Source organism: Polyodon spathula, chromosome 8 (genome assembly GCF_017654505.1).
Source record: "Polyodon spathula isolate WHYD16114869_AA chromosome 8, ASM1765450v1, whole genome shotgun sequence".
NCBI lineage: Eukaryota > Metazoa > Chordata > Actinopteri > Acipenseriformes > Polyodontidae > Polyodon > Polyodon spathula.
Window position 1 is genome coordinate 46,218,672 of NC_054541.1, and position 26,062 is coordinate 46,244,733.

Consider the following 26,062-nt stretch of genomic DNA (forward strand, 5'->3'; position numbering starts at 1 on the left):
TTCATTGTCCACTTGCAGTTGATGTCCAACAATTCATAAAAGTGCCCTATCCTGAACGGCATGCCAACTACTCAACAACCCGCCTACTTAACATTATACTTGTGTACTACAAATAGTGGGGGCAGAACGCATACAGGATGAAATGGCAGAGCGTATATCTGGAGATGCGGATCACTGCCTCGGTGAAAGAATGTGATGAAAAAAATATGACAACAGTCTCTTTGCATTTACATATTTATTATTTTCTCTCTCGTTCTGCTACGCTGTGCTGAAGAGCTCTTTTGTATCAGTAGTGCAGACAGGCTGCTTAGATAAGGCACCAGCCCAGAAAGCTGGGTAGTGTAATGGGCTCTCTGTCTACACACACTGGCCTGTCACCTTGTGGGACCTTGGAGGCTGGCCAGCTGAAACATGACTGGCCGCTGATAAAATGAACTCACAGACAAGCACTCAGGCTGGTACAGGTTTAAAGGACAGTGGGGCAGTCATACTTAGAATGTGGAGGGATAAGCTTCAATGAATGATACAAAGATGGCATCTTCATCATAATAATACAGAGATGTCCTATTCGAGATGTTTATTGTATGCTGTCACAAAGACGGCTGCAGTGGGTGACGTCAGACCAGAAACAGGAACCAACACAAAATAAACAGAGGTGGAGTTTTGGTGAAGCTGAGCGAATGGTTTCGCTCAGCATTTAATAAATGAACAGGCAGGAAATAAAAGGCTGTAAGACAAACAAAACACAGGACATGGCACTTTAGCCAAAACAAAGAGACAAACAAAATGGACTACACAGACAAACACGTGAGTTGAAATCAATTATTTACGTTACTTTTGCTTTCTCCTCTACACACCCATTCTCCACTCATCGAACACACAACCGTGAGCGAGTGAAAACATGCTGCTTTTATGCAGCTGTAACGAGACTCGATTGCTAGTTAGTCATTCAATTGGAGTCTCGGTACAACTGCATGTGAATTAATAAGTGCAATTCCCCGTGCTCACATATTACTACATTTTACCTGCACGTGAAGTGCTGTGCAATCCTCGTGCCTAAATATAAATACACATTTTAAACACTTGTGCGCATACCCCATATTGCATCCCGTGTACCAATGACTATACACCAACATTAACACACTACACGCAACATACAACACAGAAATACACACGGGGCAGGGCAACATTGCCACACATGCACACAGAGGAATCACTGGAGTTATTGAGTTTTAAAAATAAAAAATAACATCTAATAATACCTTATACAGTCGTAAACAAAAGTATTTGGGCAGTTAAAAATAAATAAATAGAGAAACCAAAAAGAAACAGATTTTTATAATTTCTAATTGTTCTATTGAAAGATATACATTAAAATAGAGATTCAGCTTTATAATAAAACAACAAATTATTACATAACATATTAAAACGAATTCCATACTTTGCAAAAGTATTTGGGCACCCTACATTAGTAAGGGTCTGGAACCAACTCCCCAGTAATGTTGTTGAAGCTGACACTCTTGGATCCTTCAAGAAGCTGCTTGATGAGATTCTGGGATAAATAAGCTACTAACAACCAAACAAGCAAGATAGGCTGAATAGCCTCCTCACGTTTGTAAACTTTCTTATGCTCTTATTTTCTGTGCCCACCCTTTGCTTCCTTTACAGCTTGCAGTCTTTTTTGTATTTTGAAACCAGTTCCTGGCATCTTTCCAGAGATATTTTTGCCCATTCTTCAACACATGCAGCTTTGAGTTCTGCAGACGACTTTGGTTTCCTTTTTGCAACAGCAGCCTTCAAGTCAATCCACAACATCTCGATGGGATTCAAGTCTGGGGACTGAGATGGCCAATCCATAACAGTAATCTTTCTTTTTTCAGAAATTCCTTTGTAGACTTTGCAGAATGCTTAGAGCCATTATCCTGTTGGCATAAAAACTTCCGTCCAATAAGCCTTCTAGCACTGGGTAACAAATGCGTGTAAAATTTCTTGATGTTTTGCAGCATTCATTGATCCTTCTACAATACAAAGGTTGTCAGTGCCTGAGGAAGAAAAACAAGCCCATACCATCACACAACCTCCCTCATGTTTAACATTGGGCATAATTACCTTTTCTTTACATTCTTCTCCTCTCTTCCTCAAAATATATTGTTGCTTACTTGGTGAAAAAATATTTTGGATTCGTCTGACCTTAAAATTTGTTGAAGAAATCATCAGGCTTCTTCAAGTATTCAATGGAAAACTCCAATCGCTTTCTTTTCTGTATTGTTTTTAACAAAGGTTTGCATCTTGTTTTTTGCCCATGGACATTCACCTTGTTAAGGTTTCGTTCAATTGTTTGGTCGTGAATTTCTTGACAATCTTCTCTCAATTCTTGTGTCAAATCTTTTCCAGTAATCCGAGAATTTTGCCGGGCTTCTCGAACGATTCTTCTTCCAGATTTTGCAGAAATCTTTCTTGGTCTTCCACACCTGGAGCTAGTTGCAGTCATTCCTGTTCTCCTGTGTTTGTCAATAATAGCCACACAGTGATTTTTGGTACACCAAGTCTTTCTGCTATTTTTCTGGTAGCTTCTCCTTTATCGCTTAGTTGTATCACTGCCATTTTGAGATCGTTGCTGTACCCTTTAGTTTTAACCATATTTGTTGCTGTTTTGAATCACAAATTTCCAATTTATTTTTCAGCACTTGATAATTATGTATTTATGTATTCTATAATCATTATCAGGTGTTGGTTCTCAATCATGATAATTGTCAATAATTAACAATGAATGGGTTTCTTACGAAATATGTTGATAGCCCAAATAATTTTGTCAAATTATGAAATTAGTTTTTGCATGTTCTTTTTCATTGTGTGCATGTTATGTAATAATTAGTTGTTTTATTATAAAGCTGAATCTCTACTTTAATTTATATCTTTCAATGGAACAATTAGCAATTATAGAAATCACTTTCTTTGTGACATTGTGCCCAAATACCTTTGTCTGCGACTATAAGCACTTCAAATGTAAATAAATTCAGCCATAGAGGTGCTTATATTCGCTTATAGTATACAGTACACAGAAGCGATTGGGCTTATATGTGAAGAATTGCATTTTGATAGAAAACAGAGTAAACCCAAGTGCAGTATAATGTCAACAGTATACTGTAATGCATTCTAACTATGCTTCAGCATATGCTTTTATCAGCTATATCCAGTAGGTATTTATACTTCTACAGCTACTAATATCCACTGCTGTGTGAACATATTCTCTACATCTGCCACATATTCTGTCACAGCAGTTGAATGCATAAAAACCAAAAGAGACATGTGCTGATTGGGAACTGTATTTTTTCTTAACATGTGGTTAAACTCACATTTTTTAGCACATGTGCTGAAAGTCTAACAGCCTAATTGTTCAGCATCATAAATTGCACTTAACTCACATACACATTTCTAAACATCTCATTCTTCATGGCACAGGAGAAAGATCAAACGTGTAAAGAAGCTTTCAAGCTAACTGGAGGCAAGGGAGAAGAAAGCTGCCAAGTAAATCGTTTAAGAATGGTTTCTAATAGTGTCGTGTGATGCCTGTAGGAAAGAACACTTTGTGACAGTTATGTTTTTTTAAGTTAAATAGGAACTGATGTCTTATTAATTAAAGCATTATGTATCCTTTGTTGAATTCATTGAATTCTGGGTTGACAGCAATGGGGAATGAAGTCCTAGGTATTAACAACTTTCCAGCACACATGGCTGGCAGTGCGCCTAGACCATGACTAGTACGAGCGACGTAGTTTAGACTACTTAGTGATGCAGAGATTGTGGTTGGTTGTGAGGTTGGTTTTGTGAAGTAGACCGCAGACCTTGTCTTTGGCCATCAAAACTAATTTACTTTCACTACCAACCTCAACTGGAACTCAACCAGCAGCCTAGAAATCAAAGGACTAGATCAAACTGCCCTGCCGGCCCTACAATAATTCTTGAAACAAGCCTCCACTAGTGTTTTCAAGAGAGACCTTTATACTGTTGATTTAATGGACAGCGACACCTGTGCCTTCTGCCAGTTCTGTTGTCAATTCAACGCTTGTCCTCTTTCTATTCCTTATGAATATTATCTTCAATTATTGCTCATACTTGTTAGACAGCTTTTTGGGTCTTCCAGTCCTGGGTTTGTCAATTACAGATGATGTTTCTATGTACTTGTTGATTATGCTTCGGATACCACACCTTGAAAATCAAGTGATGCGAGCTATTTCACTCAATGTTTTTCCTTCTTTATGCAAGTCAAGGTTGTTAGATTAGTAGAAAACAGTAGTGGAGGCTTTAAGTAAATTGTTGATGCTCATAATGCATCAGAGTAGAAAAATGCAACATTTCAAAGACTTTTGCACAGCAGTCTATATATAATGTTTATAACATAAAAGTCATCGATGCATTACAGTAAAGTATGTGCAGTCTAAGCAATATTCTCCGATGGCATGTGGCAAATTACGTGGTAGCAAGTAATATGAAATACCAAATATGAAAATAACCAAGGAAGTATTGAGTTGCATCAAATTTAAATCTGATATTATACAGTTGGAAAATGTTACTGGGCAAGTCAGCTGAAGAGGCACTGTAGAAATTATCTTGAAATGGATAACAGCCCCTTACTCCTGGTTCCTGGTTTCAATCCAGACCTTCGTTTTGGTGGTCCACATCACAAAAACCGCCATCAATGAAAATAATGATATAAAAGTATGTGACAGTTTCTATTAGACAAAAATGTGATACTTGTGTTAACACATAATACACACAGGGTTACAATATCATGAATAGCTTTCAGAATAATTAGACACACTCACGCAGGCACACGCACACACACACACACACACACACACACACTCGCCCCCCAATAAAGAAAATAACAAAACAAACTAACAGCAGATGAAACTGTGGTTCTTGGCTGTAAGTTCTTGGGGTCACTTAAATCTAATTAGTAACCCACTCATTTATATTGAAACCTTACACGTTGCAGAGCTTTTCTTGTATGAAGCCATTTTAATGACCCTGAGCTGAGCACAGTTGCTCTTTGAACCCAAAACATTAACAGCCCTGATACATTTTTTTGTAAACTAAGAACAGCTGACCACCATTACAGTGTTATGAGAATTAGGAACTACAGTATATGCACTTCCCAGTGAGTGAAGGTTTCTGCTGTACTTTGTGTTATAAAACCAAGGCAAATTGTCACAGGTAGTGGAGTGGAATTCTGGCAATTCCTCTTGCTATTCGAGCTATGCCCACATTTACTTGCTGAACTTTCTATCTTGCAGTAAAGTTTGCTGCTCTTACAGTACACCAGCTAGTTTCCTTGGTTACCGAGATGCCATCTATTTCATATTACCCTTTGCTCTTCCTTCTCTTATGCCTTCGTCCATACAAAAGCATTCTTCATCACAACAGACACCTGTACCCTAAAATGTGACAGGCACATGGTCCATTCTCAGGCCTGTATTTTGCTATGCTTATAGGCCCACAGCAAACTCTGCGCAATAATGTTTACCTCTAGAGGCTGCTTATTGATTACTTGCACTGTACATTTTAGCTGCAGTGCAGAAATGCATTTGAATTGATTATTTTGTTCATAAAATCTACACATTAATAGGCCTCAATGTTGTAAGGCTACAGGAGGCAGGGCTTGAAAAACCTCACACACACATCATTTTTACCTCATATGTGTGACATAGTTATTCATAACACACAGCCAGAATGTTGTTTTAAAAATAAATGTGGCATACATTATCTATCTACTATCTGCTGGGCAAACATGGAATACAAAAATCGGAGAGCTAATGTAGTTTTTTTTTTGTTTGTTTTTCTCAGAACACATACATTTTTTCAAACTGTCATCAAGAGATAAAAGAAAAGAAAAGAAAAGGAGTGCCCCTAATTGTGTATCTGCATTAGTCACAGATGCAAGGTTGAGGTCCTTGTATAGGATAGCTAGAGCTGTTTCTGCATTTTCCTTCATCTGCTCTGTGAATTCGTGGACATCTTAACAACTTCTATCAAGTGTATCCCAGGGCGATAAGTGCCACACCAGTCTAGTCAATCAGCTGGGCTTTTGTATTATCTTTGCATTAATCTGCCCTACATCGACACCCTTAATGTCTGCCTATAAATGAAGTCATCCAACCAGCTCCTGTGACTTGTTTGACTTTGGTATGCCTTTTGGAAATGGGTAGAACCAGAAAGAAGAAAGCCCTGGGAACTGTTCAATAAAATGGCTGTTCAATAAAATGCTGCAATTCCGCTCCAGCAGAAACCTGAACGATCGTGACAAGTTAATCATTTTAACAAGGTGCAGAAATGTCATTAATAAGTCAGCCCACTTCTGACAAAACTCTAACCAAGGTACCCAGTGACAAGTACTTGCAGTGCATAAGGTCATCCCGGTGACCTCAACTGAACCTCTTACACCCAGAAACTACTGCTTTTTGATTCTAGCAGTTCAAAAGAACAAAACAAGTTTTAATTGGTGCCAGATAAACTCGACTTAGCATCAGACAGTCCTTAAGCTTAATATAACCCTCACTGCTGCGAGGTTCCACATAAGCAGAGCTCATCAATGTCTCTGCACGTTCTACAAACCAGCAAACAAACTTCAAAACTTAACAAGGATAAAAGGGACTCCATTTAAATGGAAAAGACCCAGAACACAGAGAGCTATTGAGGACTTCAGTGCATGTTCGCACTTGGCTTTCCTTTACTGTTGCACTTGATTCTAAACATGTATGGAGATGAACGGTTTTAAAATGTGGGAGATATCCTGGAAGTAAGCTTTCATACAAGCTATCAAGCCAAGTACAAAAAAAAAACTAAACAGAAAAAAAAATATAGAAAAACAAAGTGAAGATGCCTTTTTCAAACCTCTGAATTTCAAACTGACCAACTTCTTTACCTCAACTTTGCAATTCTGTAGGGTTTTAATGACATGTGCGGCACTCGTGGGATGAGTACAAAAAACATATTTTAAAAGCTCAATAAAATTGATAGTAGTGTGTATCAGAGAGCGGTCAGACACCGTGTGGACTGTTAACAGATGGAATACAGTTGATGTCTTTTTCTCTACCAATAACGAACACTTACTTCCACTAGACATCACATGCTGTGCATTACAAGGAGGACACCAAGTGAAAATGTAACGCTACCTGCCAACTAGAACCTTTGAGTTTTACAAGAACCACTGCATTTTTATTACTTTCTTTTCCTTCGTCCCACCTGCGGGTAGCAGGAGGAGTAATAGGTTCAGGACTTCTTATAAAAAAAAAAAAAAACACTCTAATAAGTTGAGAATCATTTTAAGCAATTATGTTTGGTACATTTTGCACCACCAAATTTTTTGCTGAACAATGTTTTCTAAATAGAGTATGTTCAGTAACTCATTCTCAGGTCAGAGAAAAAACAAATCAAAAAACTCTTCTGTTCTCAGAAACTGAATGCAAGACGTTGCAGTTGGCGTCCAACAGCTTCAACTGATAAGAGGACATAGTACATTTTAAGTCCAATTGTTCATTTTGCATTGCTTCCTTCAAGAGAGTAGGAGACTCTTCTGTACACAGTCATTACTGAGGTTATGGAATGTGTTATCTAGTCATGCTGTTGATGTTAAATCATTGGGGACCTTCAAGACGTGATTAAACCAAAGTGTTGAGATCAATCGGCTACTAGGAACCGATCAAGCACTGATGGGCTGAATGTAAATGTTCTTATGTTCTCATGTATCTGTGAAAATCCTGATTTTTGCAGTGTGTAATGTTACCTTAACTATGGATGCTACTGCCAACAATACCAAAATTACATGATCTGTGCTAGTAGTATTACAATGTGGTTGCCTATGCTGTGGTGCCACCATTTCCCAAGTTTCATGGCTCTGTAGTGATTGAGAAACAAGCTTTTTAACCACCTTGTGTATTTCTACTATAGAACTAATTTTGTGTCTCAGTAAAAATCCTGAAATAAATTGAGTTTTAATCATCCCATTCTTTGAATGTCAAGTACTTCATTTGTTCAGCTCTGGTGTATTTATTATACTACTGTTTGCAACACTACAGTATACTAACTAAACTATACTATACTATACTATACTATACTATAGACCAGGAAGGGCCATCAAAGTTGAAATAAGGAATAGAAAACACGTAAATAGAAAGTTACACATCAGGTTATTCAGGATTTAAACTACTGTAAATTAAAAAAACATCACTGTATGAAAATATAAGCTTCCTCATTATGGAAACGTCTTGTTCTACACAATGTTTTGGTCCTCAGTGGAATGAGGACGGTGTACAGTAAAGATGTTATATCTCAAAGCTAAACCATTTTTGATTTGTCATTAACAGAATCGTTATGTACTTATAAACCAAACAGTATGGGCACGCTGTGGCTCAAGCTTCAATTTATTAACACTGGTTTTCCAATACCCATATCTCACTGTAACATTTTGGTTTAGCTGCATATTCTAAAAGGCACACCTGCTATCCAGTAAATTAGAATGCGGTTGGAATTAGAGCAATTCCTTACATGCAAGTTATTTCCCTCTGCACAACTTTGTGTCAGACGTCAACTGAAATAACTGACTACACATAGCACTGTAGAAAGAACGCACAGTACTGGGGCAATTTGAAGTCAAACTGGCTGCCACAGGAAATTTGGTAGCACTCGACAATAGTGTTTAAAATGAACCTTTAAGCTTCTTTACCAGTTCAAACAGTTAACACACTGTCTTAAACCAATCTAAACTACACTAAAGGAAAAATACTAAAGAAATAAAAAATGCGGAATAGTTTGATAGAAAAAACATATTAAGGTCATACAGATGACTGCACTGAACATCACAAAATACTTACCTGTACAACGTTTAAACCTAAAGATCAACATTATGTAAGTATTAGTTGTGGCCAATTTAAATACTCCTATTACTTTTCATTCTCCATATGTACACATATGCGGTAATAGCATGAATTCACAACATACAAATGTCAATATAAAACACACATTCAAAGTGTGAATGCCCACACACACTTTAATTACAGATTATGGTGGTTAGTCCAGTGCTCTGCCCTTTCACATAGGTGCACACCACAAAACCACAGTTAAAATACTGTACTCCTGCTGCAGTTCACATATTAGTTAGTATAATTAATTTCCTAGACCTAGAACCTAGACCACCAGCATTAGAGTCTCTGTTGTTCTCCTCATTAAATAGTGAAGGGAAATATATTCACTGATATGTCACGCTTTGAGATGATGCTGTTTCATCTTGACTTGCATAGATGCATTAAGACAACAAACTAATTTCGTCATTCAAGTACTACAAGTCACCAAAGCATAATATAATAGTATCTGAAGCATCATCAATATAACCAAATGAATCTGCCTTCCTTAACATGAAATCCACCAACAGTCCATATGCTCCCCTGCCTAGGGTGCTCTGCAATACCTTTCACCCACACATCACACTTGCATCCAACCCTAACAAACTTAGGAAAAAACACTTCATAGCAATCTGTCATTACCTTGTAACTGAAAGCTCGCCGGTGACAGACTAGAGAGCCTGACGTTTAGCACAGGTGTGCAATAGCAATCCAGCAGGACCACACAGCCACAGCACCAAAATATGATAGTGTGCTAACAGTACCAAATAACCCCAGGCAAGAGCTGCACTGAGCTGCATTCACTTCGAAAGCTGAAGTCAAAACATGTGAACAGTTCTCACTTCCTTTTAATGGAGTCTCATAACACTCAGTAGCAGAGAGGACAGGGTGAACTGGAGGGTATACCTCTGTTTCAACTGTAAACAGGTTGCCTTTTCAGGAAAAATAAAAAGTTAAAACAAAAAGAAAAAAAACTTTGCTTCTTCCAGTCCAGCCCCACAGTGATGTGTGCTGGCTTCTGCGCACCTCCCAGTGCTATTTGAGAAAGCCCTCAGTGGCCGGAATATCTAAATGGACTTGACTGTGGATAAACTGAACGCTATTTATATTCTGCAGCAGGAGTCCATAAGAATTGCACCCTACTGTTAAGTCACTTGTTCTGAGAACCAAATGCAGCGCAGAAAATCTCCCTTCAGAGAAAGGAGTGGGGCTCTTGAAGCAGGAGTTTTGCCATCAAAGAGCAAAACAGGAAAACTTTTAAACCCCCTTTAATTAAAAAAAGGACTTCTGACAGGTGGTCTGGACCACAAGCACACCCCCACAACAATTCTGCCATGCCATAAGGATTAGGGTATTTGGCTCCTGTGCAGATACCATGAACAAAGATGCAGAGAAATAATATATGTGCTGTGTTTTTGGCATGACAAACATCTGTGTCACTAGGACAGTCCTTTCACAATTAATGGCGCAAATTGCACTTTGGTTTACAGAACTTGACAGATATGGCCTTTTGGTTAAAAGATATCAAGACTACTGAAACACAACTCACAAGAAAAACATTGCACCTTAGGGCCTTCATGTCACACAAGAACAAGTATTTCAACTCAAATACCAACACAGACTAATTGTACAGAGGCAGAATTCTGACCCATAGACAGCAGAATAAACCTTCAAATAATAAATATATCATTTTAAAATATATAACTTACCATTTGAGACTGACTCCCAGGACAGCCATTGATGTCTTCAACCTTTTCATTGGCTAGAAGACACAATAATAAGTGTTGGAAAAAAATATCTATACATACACACTATCTCTCTCTCTCTCTCTCTCTTAAAAGACAGCCCAGAAAAAAACTAAAAAACAAGCTGTATGAACCACTTCAGCTAGCAAAACACATACATGGGAGGCACATGGTTTCATAGAACACAGTTTATTTATTTTTTTATTTGTTTATTTTTAACAACCCAGCTTCACGTGCTGGATGACATATTGTGCCATTGCTTGAGTCAGCTAAAAAGGGGCCACTTCTCCTTGGATTGAAAAAAACTCTCAAGACATATTAGTATATTTACAGTGATGCTTACCAATGATCTGGATGATGTCTGCCAGTAGAACTCCGTCTGCAATGTCCTGCTGTAGGTCCTTGATCAGCCTCTTGTGGCCGGACTTGGCAAGATAGTGATTGGCCCAATCAGTGTAGATCTGCATTGGGAGAATAAGGAGGATAAAGAATGACGTTTTAAATGTGAAAGAGGAGGCTATCCTGGACAGCATTATTCAGCTATTGCTGAATAGGAAACCCTGTGCTAAATAGATTTTTATGATTTTCCTATTTTAGAAATGAGTCACTTTTGTTTAAATACCAGGGCCATTCTGACCACACACGAAAACTAACACAGCGTTCTTTAGGAAAAGTGCTGGTCGCAAATCAGTCAGCCCCTACTCTCTGCAAGCATAACTCGCAAGAAACAGGAAAAGCTTACCACAGTACAGTACTTGGGAAATTGTAATTCATCTCAAACTCTGGAAACAGCACACTGTGTTTAATGACTAAGCAGACTGAAAGAAATATTTATCAACTTGTTTACAAGATCACTTCAGAGTACAGACATTAGCACCTGTCTGGAAACCCACATGTAACCTTCAAATTCCGATTTAAAAAACTAATACCTAATGTACAGAAAAGGAGACGATAACACAACCTAATTTAATTGTATAATATGGTTTATATGAGGTTCAACCTGGAAGGGCCGAATAGGCGTAGTAGTGCTTTCAGAGGTGTGTATCCCAATGCAAAATCACACTCATATTTCCCACAACACCCAAGAAGTTCCACAAATATAGGGTACAGAAACTCTGAAGATGTGGTAGCATGGCTCCAGGGTTGCAATAAAGTAAAAAATATATTGTATATGTTATCAAGTCTGGTAAAACTACATACCTTTTAAGCCATATCACTCGTTAATGTGAGGGTGCTAAGAACCCTCCCTTCCAATTCCACCAGTGATGTTCCTTTATTTTTGTGTTGATTAATGTCTTTATTTAAGTAGCAGAGAACACATCCCCTATGCTACCAATGCCCTCCCCTTGTCATCAAAAGCATGCAGTGTAATGTAATCCACTGCTGCGGTTTAACGCTGGCTTCTTCAGAGAGCAGAACTCGTGCACTCAATACCTTTTACAGAAGACTAATTAAAAGTTTCAGCTTAACCATCAGACCAAAGTAAATGTTAACCCAAGCTGGCGTTCCAACTGATGAAAGTGGTAAAGGCCGTGGTTCGTTTGCGGTGGGTAAACGTTTCACACTATCCCATAAGACACAGCGGGGGATTCAAATAACTTCATCCGGGGGACTTGATTCTGAAATTTGGGCAGTCAGTTTCAAATCACGGGGTCTGTGAAGTTAGCCTCTCTGTGATTCAAGCAGAGGCCTGCGGAGGTCCATCAGGTTACTGAACAATAAAACCTGGGTAGTCTTGCTCTGTACTTTTCTGTGTTTGTGGTCTTTAGATTAATCCAGATTGCTAGCCAACTGTTTACTCAGTTCCCGCCTAATCTGTTTAGCTATGTGGCAGCCACACCGCAGTTTATTTTTCATCCACTTTAGTTTTGCTAGTTTAGTTTATAAACAGGAAAACCCACTTCAAAGTATATGACCTGATTCCATAAGGAAACTAAACATCATAAACAATATCAATTAGCGGGATTGCTTTCGGAAAAACTATTTCCATAGCTGAAGTTGGTTGGTCATTCACTGTTAACTGTTTTTTGTTACTTCTTTTTCTTCTTACTTTAATAAAACAGACATTTTTCCCCCTCCATGTCTAATTAACGGTATCCCTTTCTTTCTCTTTTGATAACGTATCTCTGAAATGCATCAAAAGGACACAATTTCAAAGGCTTATTTGTTGTGGTTTTTTGAGCTTTTTCCATAAAATGGAGTTAAAAGGAACAAGTGAAGTGCCACAGTCACAGACTCTCAACTTCTTACAGTAGAACAGCTTCTAATCCACATTTATACAGCCTCATTAACTCTACGCTGCCTGTTCTTTCAAAGCACAGACTCTCAACTTCTTACAGTAGAACAGCTTCTAATCCACATTTATACAGCCTCATTAACTCTACGCTGCCTGTTCTTTCAAAGCACAGATTTCTCAACTTCCTCCAAAAAAAAACCTCTTATACAAGTTTATATACCCAGTTTTAAATGATCTGTTCATGACTAACCTGTCAAGTACAAGGATAATACGATTCAACAATGGCAATGCCCCGGCACTAACACAAGTTTAAGGGCAGGAGCTTCATTCTGGCGTTTGTGTGGTCCTGTTTGCTTCCACCATCTTTTCTAACCTCAAAAGGCACAATAATTAAAATTGCAATTTGCAACTGCTAGAAAAAAAATAAATCCAAGCCGGCATTTCTGGGAAAGGAGCCGTCAATCAGCATTGCTTTGGTTTCCTTTACACATTCTTTATTCACCCCATTTATTATTCACACAGAAAGGAAGCAAATTAAACAGTGTAGCAAATACCCAAATATAGCAATACACTTCTCTGGCATCTACATGCGCACTGGAAGAATGGTGCATGGCACAAATGAGCCGGGTATACTGTTCCTTTCCAAATCATTTTCTGCTTGTTTAACTTACTAATTCTTTAAGCATTTAAGGAAGGCAATAGAGAATGAAAATGGATTGGGTACTGCTGTTTTTCTCCTGAGTGAATTCTTTTGATGTCACTCATAGGAAAATGCCACTAATTACCCTTAAATAAATTAAGTGTCAACTTTGAAAGTCAGGTGAAACGGTTACATACTGAAGAGCATTTTTTTTCTATTAGGTTTGTTTGCAGTCATTTTTTGTAACTATATTTAAAGCTACTGTACACATACTGTATCGCGTTCTCACTTACAGGGGCCACATTTCAAGTACAGCATCCTATCATGTGTTTCTTTCTACTGAAACATAATTAAAAAGAATGTGCATGTCTGTATTAAAAAGTCAGCTTGGCATATATAGTATACTATCATCAAAATAATACATTACAATTACATGATTTTGATATCAATATAAAGCTCCCACAGTATATAGAAAGATATATAATACAGACACACACACACACACACACTCACAATTGATGTCAAGCACCACAGAAGCAAAACAGTTGCATATCAAAATGATCTACAAGGCATTTCTAAAATAAATAACAGAAATGCATCTGACCCCGTTTCCCACGCGACCCAAAACATTAATAAAATCATTCCAGCATCTGTAATTCCAAAGATGGGCTTTTGTTGCAGCAAGAATCTGCAGCCTGTTAAACAACTGATTCTTTCTCTTTTCAGTCCCTGAACTGTGGACTACTCAGTATGAGTCCATCCTCATACTGTGACCCCTCTAGGTCTCAGGCACCGTGGACCTCATGTTCGTTCTCAGTCAAGGGGGAGTGACTCACGTCGTTTTTCTTTCTAATCACGGGATGCCCTAAACCTGCCTCATTTTTCCACTGTACAGCCGGCACAGAAGTCAAACATAGAGCTCTGAGTCTCACACACATCAGACACCCCCCCCCCCCCCCCCCCCCCAAAAAAAAAAAAAGAAAAATGAATTCAGCCTCCCCTTGGCTTCCCATCCCTCTCATTGTACCTTGAATGTGCAGAAGACAAGTCATTCTTCAGCATACTCTCTAAACAAAACAATCTGTTCCACGCCAATGTGACTCTGCTTTGCAGATAGCAGATGGATTGCTTTATAGTCTGGTCACATTGCAGTGCCTATCGGTTTTGCAGGTAGTGTAAGTAACATGCAGTAGCTCCAATCATCCATTGGGAGGTGTTAGCTAACCGATGTAACTGAGAAGCTTCTGGCTACAGAACGTGCTAGAGCTGAAAAAGTCAAAGAAGCGCATATATATATATATATATATATATATATATATATATATATATATATATATATATATATATATATATATATATATATCTCAGCAAGGCAAATGCATGGTTTCAATGCAAACTAATAGTTTTATAACCAGATTTGCAAAATGATCACTATATTCATTGTCACCAGTCTTTTTAGTCTGTCCCGTCTTTGCAGAAGGACATGAAAGAAATTAAAAAGAGCAGTCTGCCAACACCCGCACGCACACACACACACAATTATATTGAAAATAAATACAGTTTCACTGTCCGCATTCAGATGGATGCAAACGGTTTACAAATACAGTAACACTTACAGTATGACCTATTACTTTTAGAAGACTTATTGATAGTCCAGTTTGTTTACCTCAAAAGTAGTTTCACTTCTAGGGGTACAAGCTCCCCTCCACCCTATGACAGTAGGAGGTTATACATGACTTCACAAGCTCTGTCTTAGTTAAGCTGGCATTCTCTGTCTACAAAACAGCAGCAACTATTTAAACAAAGACCTCAGCCTGCAGTTGGAAGGTGTCAGAAGTTGTAAGAAATAAACTGAATCTGAATAGTTTTTATACGATGAAAACTGCAAGGCTTAGAAAAGCAGTATAATGTTTTTATTCTCACTGCACAATATCAATTGTGGGGCAAGATCCAGCAGACAGTAGGAATATTTCTCCCCAAGATACACAAACAAAAACCCAAGCAAGCTTTCAAAGGGGCACGTGGCATTCATTTGATCATTTGGTTGCAGATTTTGAGAATCTACAATTATCGGTTTGTTTAGCTATAAGCTGACTTCATCAGCAATCAATTCAAGCAAGCCATGAAGTTGGAGTGTGCATGCTGAGTGTAGCCTGTGCAGCCAGGCTGTATCTTCCGCACGCAAGTCTTTATTTTCAGAGGAAATAAAAGAGGCTCATCCATCAATATGTGCTTACTGCATCTTAAGTGGTCCCCCAGCTACACTCTATCACTAAAGTAGCCTGCTTTCGAGACGTTCTTTATGAGAAGCCAACTTGTACGGCAATTAGCGTATCCGGTTAACAAGCTATAATTGTAACGAAGTGAACATTTTTTTTTTTTTTTTTGTAGAAAGTCCTGTTAGACGATTAATGCACCATGAAGTTAATGGGCTTGATTTATTGAGCAGAGTTTTTGATCCAGTGCAAACAAGGAGAAGAGTAATGTCAATGTAGCAAAACTACAGTCCTAGCAAACGCTGAAGAATGTTTTAGGGCTGCAAGTAGTTTATGAAAAGTTCTGACTATATATATATATATATATATATATATATATATATATATATATTATATATATATATATATTTTTTTTTTTTTTTTTTTTTTTTTTTTGTTTCACATATGTTTATATGTCACTGACGAAAAACAAAGAAAAAAAAAAGCTTTAGTATTTTTACAATGCAATACAAAAGTATTATATCAGCTATCAGTCTCACATCTCTGTAGTCTTGATTTAAATCCCAGGGACAAAATTCCATAACTCCGAGACAATATAGTGACTGAAATCTATTCAATTTCATTTTTAATACATAGTAGTTCTAATAAAAACACAATAAACACCTATAATAACTAGTACATACTAAATATAATATGAACAATACATATAAAAGCAATAATACATGTATAAGCATGTACAATACATGCTACCAGTCTAACAATGTCCAGCACCAAGCCTTTATTTCCCTGGTTTCCCCAGAAAATGCTCAATATTAAAAATATTACAATGCAGCATTCAGTAAATGACACTATAGTTGGAGATGTACAATCCTAAATGTTAATACCACCTTAAGCAGTTTGGTAGCAGTGGGACACAGGGAGCTCTCATACCCAGAAGAATATCGAGGAGACGCAGTTCTTAAATTCAGCTGCGGTATACTTGCACAAAGAAAGTAGGCCACAGATCAGCAATCATATTTTCAGTCGTATTTGTTTAAAACTCTTTAACCAGGAATACCTCAGTGAGATGAATATATTGAAATCGCTTTCTATGAACACCCCAGAAGACATGCACAACACTTTCAAATGATATCCATATTCTTTCATGTCAAAAGGACACAATTCTGAAATACAGAGAAACTACATTCCCCAGTGGGATGAAGCAGCACTTTTTACTGCACTGTTTAAAGGTATACAGTGCTTCTTATTTTCCTTTTGCACTATGCACTCCTTCCCCAACAAGAGTGTAGTCATTTTGTACATATTTAAACTGTATGTGTTTGACATATTTCCTTATTTTAAATAAAATTAAAATATATTTTTTTTAGAATTTACACTGTATGTGTGCAATTGAATTATAATTTTCTATTACAACATTTAAAAAAAGAGAACAAACTGTGATATATTTTACTATTAACGCATAATTCACATCTTCACTCTGCACCCTGGATGAGTTGCTATGCTGATATGGGCTAAGCCCGAGGGCACTGAAAGTATTGTATGAGTATTGCACACTCAGAGCAACTAATATCATCACCAGTGTATCCTGTCAGGATCACTGAAGAGCAGAGATGTGAAAGCCTTCACAAGTCGAGGAAGAAACAAAGCTGAAGATATGAAGTGCTTCCTGTTGGTGGGCTGGAAGTACTTTACAGTACAAGAGTAAACAGAATGTGTACCTTTTACATCTTACCCAGGCAGTGAACACAAAAAAATTCACAACTGGACTTGGCATAATTGGCATGCAAGCTTTGATACATGTGGCCTTACTGTCTGTGCCCGTGGGTACACTTTGCACATTTTTGGATTTTGTGTATTTGATGATGAGCACTTAATGCCACAATCGATGCATGTGTTGTGCACATCTGCCCCCCCCCCCCCCCCCCCCAGTGTAAAGATTAATTTGTGGCCTCCACCTGCTATGACCTCAACGCTCCTCTAGGTCACATCATAATCTAAACCAGCAGAACCGAGATTCATCCTTGTGACATGGAGCGTATAGAGAGGGATGACATATATTAAAATTCAGTGGTGTGCTGAACAGTATCCATGCTGGTTATGCAGGATGAACTCACAATCCAAAAGTTCAAAAGCTGCAGGGTAGTTCCCCCCGTTCCACTCCAGCAAAATCAACCACATTCCAGAGCACTGCATTAATGGGGCACTACAAACTTTGGACGTATTCTCTTCAAACATGTCAGTCAGTAATCATTTGCACACTTCAAAAGACCCTATGAGAAGCCATGCTGGAGCACTGAATATGACTTGCTTGGCCCAGCCAAAGTCCTTAATTAGGACCAGTTACTATAACGGTTTCTGCTGGCAAGAGGATCTTAAGTACTTAACCAATTCAAAATGAGAATGGCCGTGGAACAGGAAACCCAGACAAGGACATTTATCCGACAAATAAACACCACACTGGCCTTGGGTTCTCGTTAGTTTATTTTTTCTCTGAAATGACACACTGACTTTGGCCAAAGCAGAATGTTTGAATAAAATTCTTGTGCTTCATGATTTTATATAAGCAATCCTCATACTGCTAGGGGACAAAGGTCACATCACTATTACCCTTTATATAAGTCTTACAGAACGTCTTGTAAGTAGTATGTAAATTACTCTGGTATTTAGTGTGCGTCTTTCATAGAACAAAGCAACGATGCAAACAGACTCTGATCATTCTTTAACAGAAATCAATGTACTGATTCAAACAGCAATCCAAACACTACTAGCAGAAAAAAAAGGAGTTTCCAGCAACTATAATATTTGATGTGTTTGAGGCATTTGGTTCTTCTCTCACTTTGTATTCTGGATCATATAGTCAAAATGTGAAAAAGCAGTAGAGGTCATTCTGTGTCAACTCAACCAGAGCTTCCCACCTCAACATTTAGATTTTGCTTATATTTTGTTTAATGGAAGATACAGGTCGGGTATGAAATCAGGCCAAATATTTATGCTCGATGATGAAAATTTACTTATATCACCAGAAGTCCTTCAAACGCTCATCTATAACTCATGAATGCTTGTTTCAGAACTTTGCAAGAATCCATTTTTAAAAGATGGCAGCAAAGAAATAAGAGGTCAACAGTACCTCTGTAGCCTTATGACAAACTACTTGCACGTATAGATTAATTTTATGAATTTATTTATTTATACACATTTTATGGTTTCTCTTGTTTTAAACTCAAATTATTTGCTAATATTGTACAACATAACCCAAAACAACAAATGTGAAGTCAAGTCAATTATTTTACCACAAGTCCTTCAAACCCTCACCTATAAGCCCACCAAAGGCTAGATTAACTCCTGTCCCTCACGGGGTTTCAGCCCTTCAGCCCATTTTCCATACTTTCATCCTGAAGTATTTTTTGTGGGGCTATTAAATCAGACAGTAAAGTAGGTAGACAGTAGCATAGCTACATTCAAAGAGTTGTTAAATTATGAACACACCTAAGCAATGAAAAGTGATATATCTTCTACTTTAGAAGGAACATGCCCTTAAAAATCACATGACAATTGGACAATCTTTCAATTTTAAGGCCCCCAGCAACACAGAAATACTAAAGCGGTGGTACTTATTTTGCATGAACGCTACAGAGGACCTACCTGGCTATCTGTACAGAAGCATTCTAAATATCATTTTTAGATCCTCAAAATCACTCCAAAATGAGATGTGTTTCAAGTATGACTAACCCCTCCCCCACAACAAAAGGGGGTGTATCTCAGCAAATCTTCATCACTGAGCTTAAATATTTGGCCTGGTTTCATACCTCACCTGTATCTTCCATTAAACAAAATCTATGCAAAATCTAAATGTTGAGGCAGGGATTTTCCTGGATTTTGGTTTGACACGGAATGACCCAGCATCCCTAACGTCATTAGTAGCGTAGTAACAGTTACAGGACTTAATGAAACATGCAGTCTTTAGAGGAAGCTTGTTTACAGTATCCCAGTGTAGCAGAGCAGCAGCAGTGTATAACCATATATTTTTTATTGCATATTAAAGTTTCCCTTTCAAGTTATACACTTATCATGCTTTTCTAGTTAGTTTCTCGTGGTGCCAAACTGCATGTAGACCCCCCCACCCTAGCTCAGAGTTGGCAAATCTCCCTCCAATTTCTGTCTCAGTGAAAACTTTAAAACAAACCTCTTTCTTGGCTGGCTTCCTCAATGCACATACTATACAAGATGTGGCTCTTTGTTCTATTGTTGCCAGAGTAAGCCTTGGCAGATGACCTACATTTGCGATGAGAATGCAGTTTACAGACCTCTTTTTAGTTAAATTGAGCAACGGATAATTCTGCTGCCTTAACATGAGTTTCATCAACCTGCCCACTACATAAAACCTGTTCTTAATCACAGTGAATGTGGATTGTCCATGAGAACAACAGAGATTAATGAAAAGCTCAGCATTTGTGGATCAGTCTAGGTGAGCCATTATAATAAAATTGCACATTGGGTAATTTCCAAGTTTTGCATATCAGGGAAGACAAAAATAATTACATATCAGGTAACTTAACTGAAAAAGCACTAATATAAATATGCATAACAAAAGAATATACTCCTTTAAATTCAAATAAAACCTCTAATGATAAAGGTACCCTACAGTATGGTAGCTCAACATTATTACAAAAATGTCAACTAATACGTATTTAAAAGCACATAGTGCTAAATAAATCACAGTAATTCTTATCTAACATTATAATAACACAACTTTGCGCATATTTTATATATTATAAATGTAAATATGTAATAAAAAATAAAAATTAATAATAATAATAATAATAATAATAATATATAATAATAATAATAATAATAAAAAAAATTTAAACTTACATTTTTTTTCTTGGCATGATTCTAGAGGCAAAAATAAATAAATAAATAAATAAATGAAATAATATCTTGTAAAATGTGGTGCCTATTTTTCTTCCAGATGTTATCCTCTAATAAGCTACATTATGTGCTTCCTCTGTCTGGCAGCAATGTGCTAACCATTTCAATCATGTGCTTCCACAAATCAAACAATAAGCTCTGTGTCATAAGGTATGCATGATACAATTAAAATTAAAAAGCATGAAATAAGAGCAAAAGCACTGCTTTTCCAACACCCCATCCTCCATTGCCTACATGCTTTACCTTAATGAGGTATTCTCTTCTAGTCAATGCTGGCCACACAAAGGAAGAGTATAAATGTTCATAGTTTTCCCTGGCCATCTTAACCTGCTAAATTTAATTGGCCATTCCAGCACTCTTTAATTAGGATGCGTCCCACTGTCACCCACGTAGACAAGGGGAGTCAAAACCTGTTAATATGAATCATTTCTCAATCCTTGCCCACTGTTTTGCTCTCCTTGAATAGTTTTATCAACGACAGGCACAGTTAGGAACATTATTAGGACAGCAAAAGGTGTGCATGGTGGACATTAATTTAATCAATCAGGAACTTGGGACTTAGCTGGACCAGGGATGTCTGTTCTGCACCGTTTAAGCTAATATTAAATAAGTACTTTATAGAAATACAAACAGAATACAAATAGGTCAACTTTATGTCCTCTAGCTAAAGTCTCTAGTCTTAAGTATAATGCATTTTGAGTGCAAGGTTGCCACATGTTTTTTTTTTTTTCTGTGTCTTTTTTTCTTCTTAAATGCATTGAAAATTTTAACTAGTAAGAAATAACTCAAAGCTCTAATTTAACCGTTCCTACCTGCAACAGAGTTGTGAGGGCTGCTAGCTGTGCTCTTCCAGTCATAACAGGATTACCAGCACAATCTGTACAGAGCCATATGGGGTCGCACCATAAACTTCCTAAGAGGAATTAGTATTTCAAAATCTCATTGAAACTGCAGTTAAGATCTGGATGAGCATGTGCTCTCTGAAAATGGTACAGGAGCAGTGCCAGCATCTCCACAGATTCAATTTGGTGGCCGGTGGAGCTAATGCTCTGTAATGGAAGCTCCCTCACAGACTGGGCCATGGCAAGTTGGCAGGGCAGAAGGTGGGGAAACTGTGTGTGCCAAGTCTCATCTGTAGATGAAACATTAAGACTTAGGGTTTTCAGGGCCATACATTTTAACAGTGATGTATTCATAGTAATCTTGCACTTAAGAACCACATATGTCACGGAAGAGATCAGTCAGGTGACCAGTTAATGGGATTCCTAAAAACAACATCATCACCAAACATGTATAGCCTAAAACCACTAGGTACAGCTATGGCCACATGTTTTGCATCACCCTATAGAATTAACTCATTTTGCTTCATAAAGTTGAATGAAACCTGTTGAATAATGTTACATTAGCAGCACACATAAGTTTATCATGAATTTTTGATAAATTCTGCCTTTATTCATATGAAAACCCTAATAATGTGAATTGTCTATTGTGTTCCCATTCATTGCCTGAAATGTTACCATCAATTCATGCAGTAATAGTAGAATTTCAGGCTTCAGAAGTAATTACATTTGAAATATAAAAGGGAGGCACAGTGAAGTCAAATGGCATTGTGAGTCTTGTTACGGTGTCACAGCAGTCCTAAGAACACCCACACACATGGCCAGTGGAGACTAACCCATCGTGTGCTCACATTACATGACTCTACCACAAATTATTCAAAAGTTTCCCCCATTACACAAACACAACACACAGCATAACTTCCCCTACTTATGAAGGAGAGTGCAATGTCTGTTCACCAAACAAAGTAGTGGTGCCTATTTTTCTTTTACCAGCTGTGAGCATTTTCAAACCCTCCAGTCCAATGCTTTCCAACCATCCTCAGATGAAATGAAAGCAGCCTTCCATGCTGAAACCCTGTCAACGCATTTAGCTTTCTGTATATTTCAATCTTACCTTTCTGTCATCTGGCGAGCTCAGTACTCACCTCAAGTGAGGGTGTCTTGAAGCTTTAAGGGCAAATACAACTCCTCTAAATGTTATACACAGCCTCAAACCAGCAAATGGCCTATCAGGAATATGCACAACTGTTACCACCCCTTAGCCACTTGCTCCACTGACTAAAGTCTATTTCTGACAGCTGTATCAAATTTCTTTTTTTTTTTTTTCCTATGCTGTCATACACAAAATCTGAAAAATAAATTGTTGTAAAATAATGTTAATCACGCTATACACTTGTAGGATGGAACAAATGTGAATATAGGGGCTGTTTTAGTCACTGTTCTTCATGTAGTTAAATTGCCTGCTGGGAAATTATCATGATGGCAAAACCAGCAAAACATGTCTTTGATCACCCTGTGTAAGATGAGGTAATCTCTTCTCAGTGTCAGACAGACCTCCCCATACCCCAGTACCGAAACTGTTGCGTTTGCCTGGTTCTTTTCATCCATATTGCATCCTACAGCACCAGCTGGACTGCTAAACGTGTGGTTTCCGTCAATAAATGTAGTCAGACTGGAAGACCCAAAAAGCTGTCTAACAAGTATGAGCAATAATTGAAGATAATATTCATAAGGAATAGAAAGAGGACAAGCGTTGAATTGACAACAGAACTGGCAGAAGGCACAGGTGTCATTGTCCATCAAATCAACAGTACGAAGGTCACTCTTGAAATCAGGACTTAAAGGATGTGTTGCAGTAAGAATGCCTCTGTTAAGAAAGGGGAACAAGACTAAAAGGCTAAAATATGCACAAGAACATAGAAATTGGACTATGGAACAATGGTCAAAGGTGCTTTTAACGACACCTGTGCCTTCTGCCATTTCTGTTGTCAATTCAACGCTTATTTTCTATTATCTTCAGTTATCGCTCATCCTTGTTAGATAGCTTTGGGTCTTCCAGTCCTGGGTTTGTCAATTACAGATGATGTTTCTCTGTACTTGTTGATTATGCTTTGGATACCACACCTTGAAAACCGAGTGATGTGAGATATTTCACTCTATGTTTTTCTATGTGGAGGCTTTGAGTAAATTGTTGATGCTCATAACGCATCAAAGTAGAAAAATGGAACATGTCTAAGACTTTTGCACAGCAGTGTATGTGGTTTTTAATCTGTTTAAATAAAGACTATTACTTTTATTGAGAAGTCCTTTGCACTGTGGACTTAATTGAAACGGGAGTTCATTTCTCGTTCGATGGGATTTCTCACTGGAGGAGACCTCTAATTATATATATATGAGACACACACACACACACACACAATAAACATGGTAACAAATTCAAATAATGGCCGCAAAATCATAATGCACCATATAATTAACGCAGGTCATTAAATTCACATGAACTAACAAGGCTGAATTCAAAATGTATACCTTGAGAACTTGGAGGAAGATCATAAGCTATTCAGGTGTTATTCCCGTGGTACTCAGCCAGAATTCATTAATTTGCAGCTGTTATTTTAAAGTGTAACCATGGAAATGCGGGTGTAGTCCTGATAAACCTCCAGCAGGGGGAGCTCAATGCCTGCTGACAGAAGCGATACAGCGCAGCAAAGTCAGACAGCTTTCCTGGTACTAAACCAGGGTTCACTGTGTATCACAGCTCTCTGGAAACCCAGGGTTTTATACCAGATACTTCTTGCACAACATCAGCATGGAGTTCAGAGCTTATGGCTTCTATGTAAAAGACCTTGCTGAAGGCATAAGCTGGTGAGAGCTGGCGATTTTCAGAATAATTCATAAAAATAATGTGTGTTGTATAAAAATACAATTTTTCGGCAGTACATTGTGAAGCTTACATAATGCTATCTTTAATTTCACTTCAAGAGGCTATGTATGAATTCCACTGTGAATGCTGCCTGCAAAACAGTAAAGGATCTTGTAAATTCTCAGTGTGTGCGTCAGAAATGAACTCTTCCACAGCTTTAGTAAATGCCATCACACCAAGAAACACAATGGTGAGGCGGAGATACGGCAGCAGCCCGGGCCACAGTCATTCAGGATTTCCTTTCGGGCCTTCTAAAAATTCCCCTCAAAAAAGTAACAGGGCTGACTGAGGGAAGCCATCCTGGATGTGCAGCTCTCTGGAGACTTCCTCCTTGCGCTTTTAGGTGAGACGTCACCTTCCTGTTTATGTTCCAATGTGACATACCGCAACGGTTTCGAATTATTGCATATGAGTGTGTCACTGAGAATGTAAACACCATAAAATGGTTGCTACTCTCTCATAGCCGTTGTACAGCAGCAATAGAAGAGTCAAGGGAATGCGCTTTTCACAGAGGGAACATCATACTGTCCAGCTGGCAGATCTTATATACTGGATTCTATCCTTTGAACACAGGCTCTATTTCGATGGTAAAGAAAGATCCAGTTTCCAGGAATATTCTATCCCCGCATTTATGAGGATAGAGAAACCTGAAGAAGATTCAATTTGCCAAGGAATTTGTGAAGGATAATGAGGCTACCATCCCTGGTGTTCTTTGAAAGAGTGCCAGTGGATCTCTATAAACATTAGTAGGCCTTGATTTTAACAGCTCATCCAAATGGGGCATCTAAAACAGCGTGGTGCCCCCTAAAAAAAAACTTTTCAATGAAGAAACCAATTTTCCAGGCCACTACAGTATTAATGTTAAAAGAGCCCCAGTTGTTTTAAACTATTATTAGGTTTATTAGGCACATGTCTTTATCCAATGTAACTTACAGGTGTAACCATTTTTAAATTTTTCTTATGAGATTCTTATTACATTGACTCAAGCATTATGTGCTTTGAGTCCAGGAACTGCTGTTTAGTTCTAGTTATCTCCACAGATATGGTTTATATAGACGGCACTACACCCTGGACGGGGTGCCAGTCCATTGCAGGGCAACTAAGGAGCAATTTAGAGAGGCTAATCCACCTAGCCAGCATGTCTTTGGACCGTGGAACAGTGCATCTGTGAGACAGCAGCGCTAACCACCACGCCACCGTGCCGTCCTAGGTGAGATAAGCCCAAGTGAATTTATATTAGTGAGTGCCAGGACCATGCACTGCCATCTATGGTGCTGGCTCTAACTGTGCTTCCATAAAGACACTGGGGATCTAACAGATATAACATATGGCATGGCAGGTAAAAAAAAAAAAAAAAAAAAAAAAAAAAAAACTGAACAGCATCTTCTGAACTCACAGTGAAAGCACCAAACACAGATTTATACAAAGATAATCGCTGCAGTAATTGCAATAGGATCGCAGAATGATTACAAACATCATAGAAAGGTAAGGGGCAGCAAAGCATAAGTATTATTATTTACTACAGTGATGTATATTCTCATCCAATGTAACCCTTAGTTAAACTGTAGGAGCAATAACAAGAATCAAAGGAATCGCTTTCATCTACTTGCCAATACTTCTAAATGTACATGACG

At 38.0% G+C, this 26,062-nt stretch overlaps 1 protein-coding gene across 9 annotated transcripts in view; it reads right to left on the bottom strand.

The window, feature by feature from the left end:
- The window catches only part of LOC121320039 (neuron navigator 3-like), a 158,833-nt gene that overhangs the window by 97,852 nt on the left and 34,919 nt on the right, over nt 1–26,062 (bottom strand). For all 9 annotated transcript variants that reach the window (XM_041258174.1, XM_041258170.1, XM_041258173.1 and 6 more), the window contains exons 2-3: nt 10,989–11,106; nt 10,610–10,662 (exon numbers count right to left, since the gene is read on the bottom strand). In XM_041258174.1, coding sequence (XP_041114108.1) covers nt 10,610–10,662; nt 10,989–11,106 — 171 coding nt within the window. The remainder of the gene's footprint in view (nt 1–10,609; nt 10,663–10,988; nt 11,107–26,062) is intronic.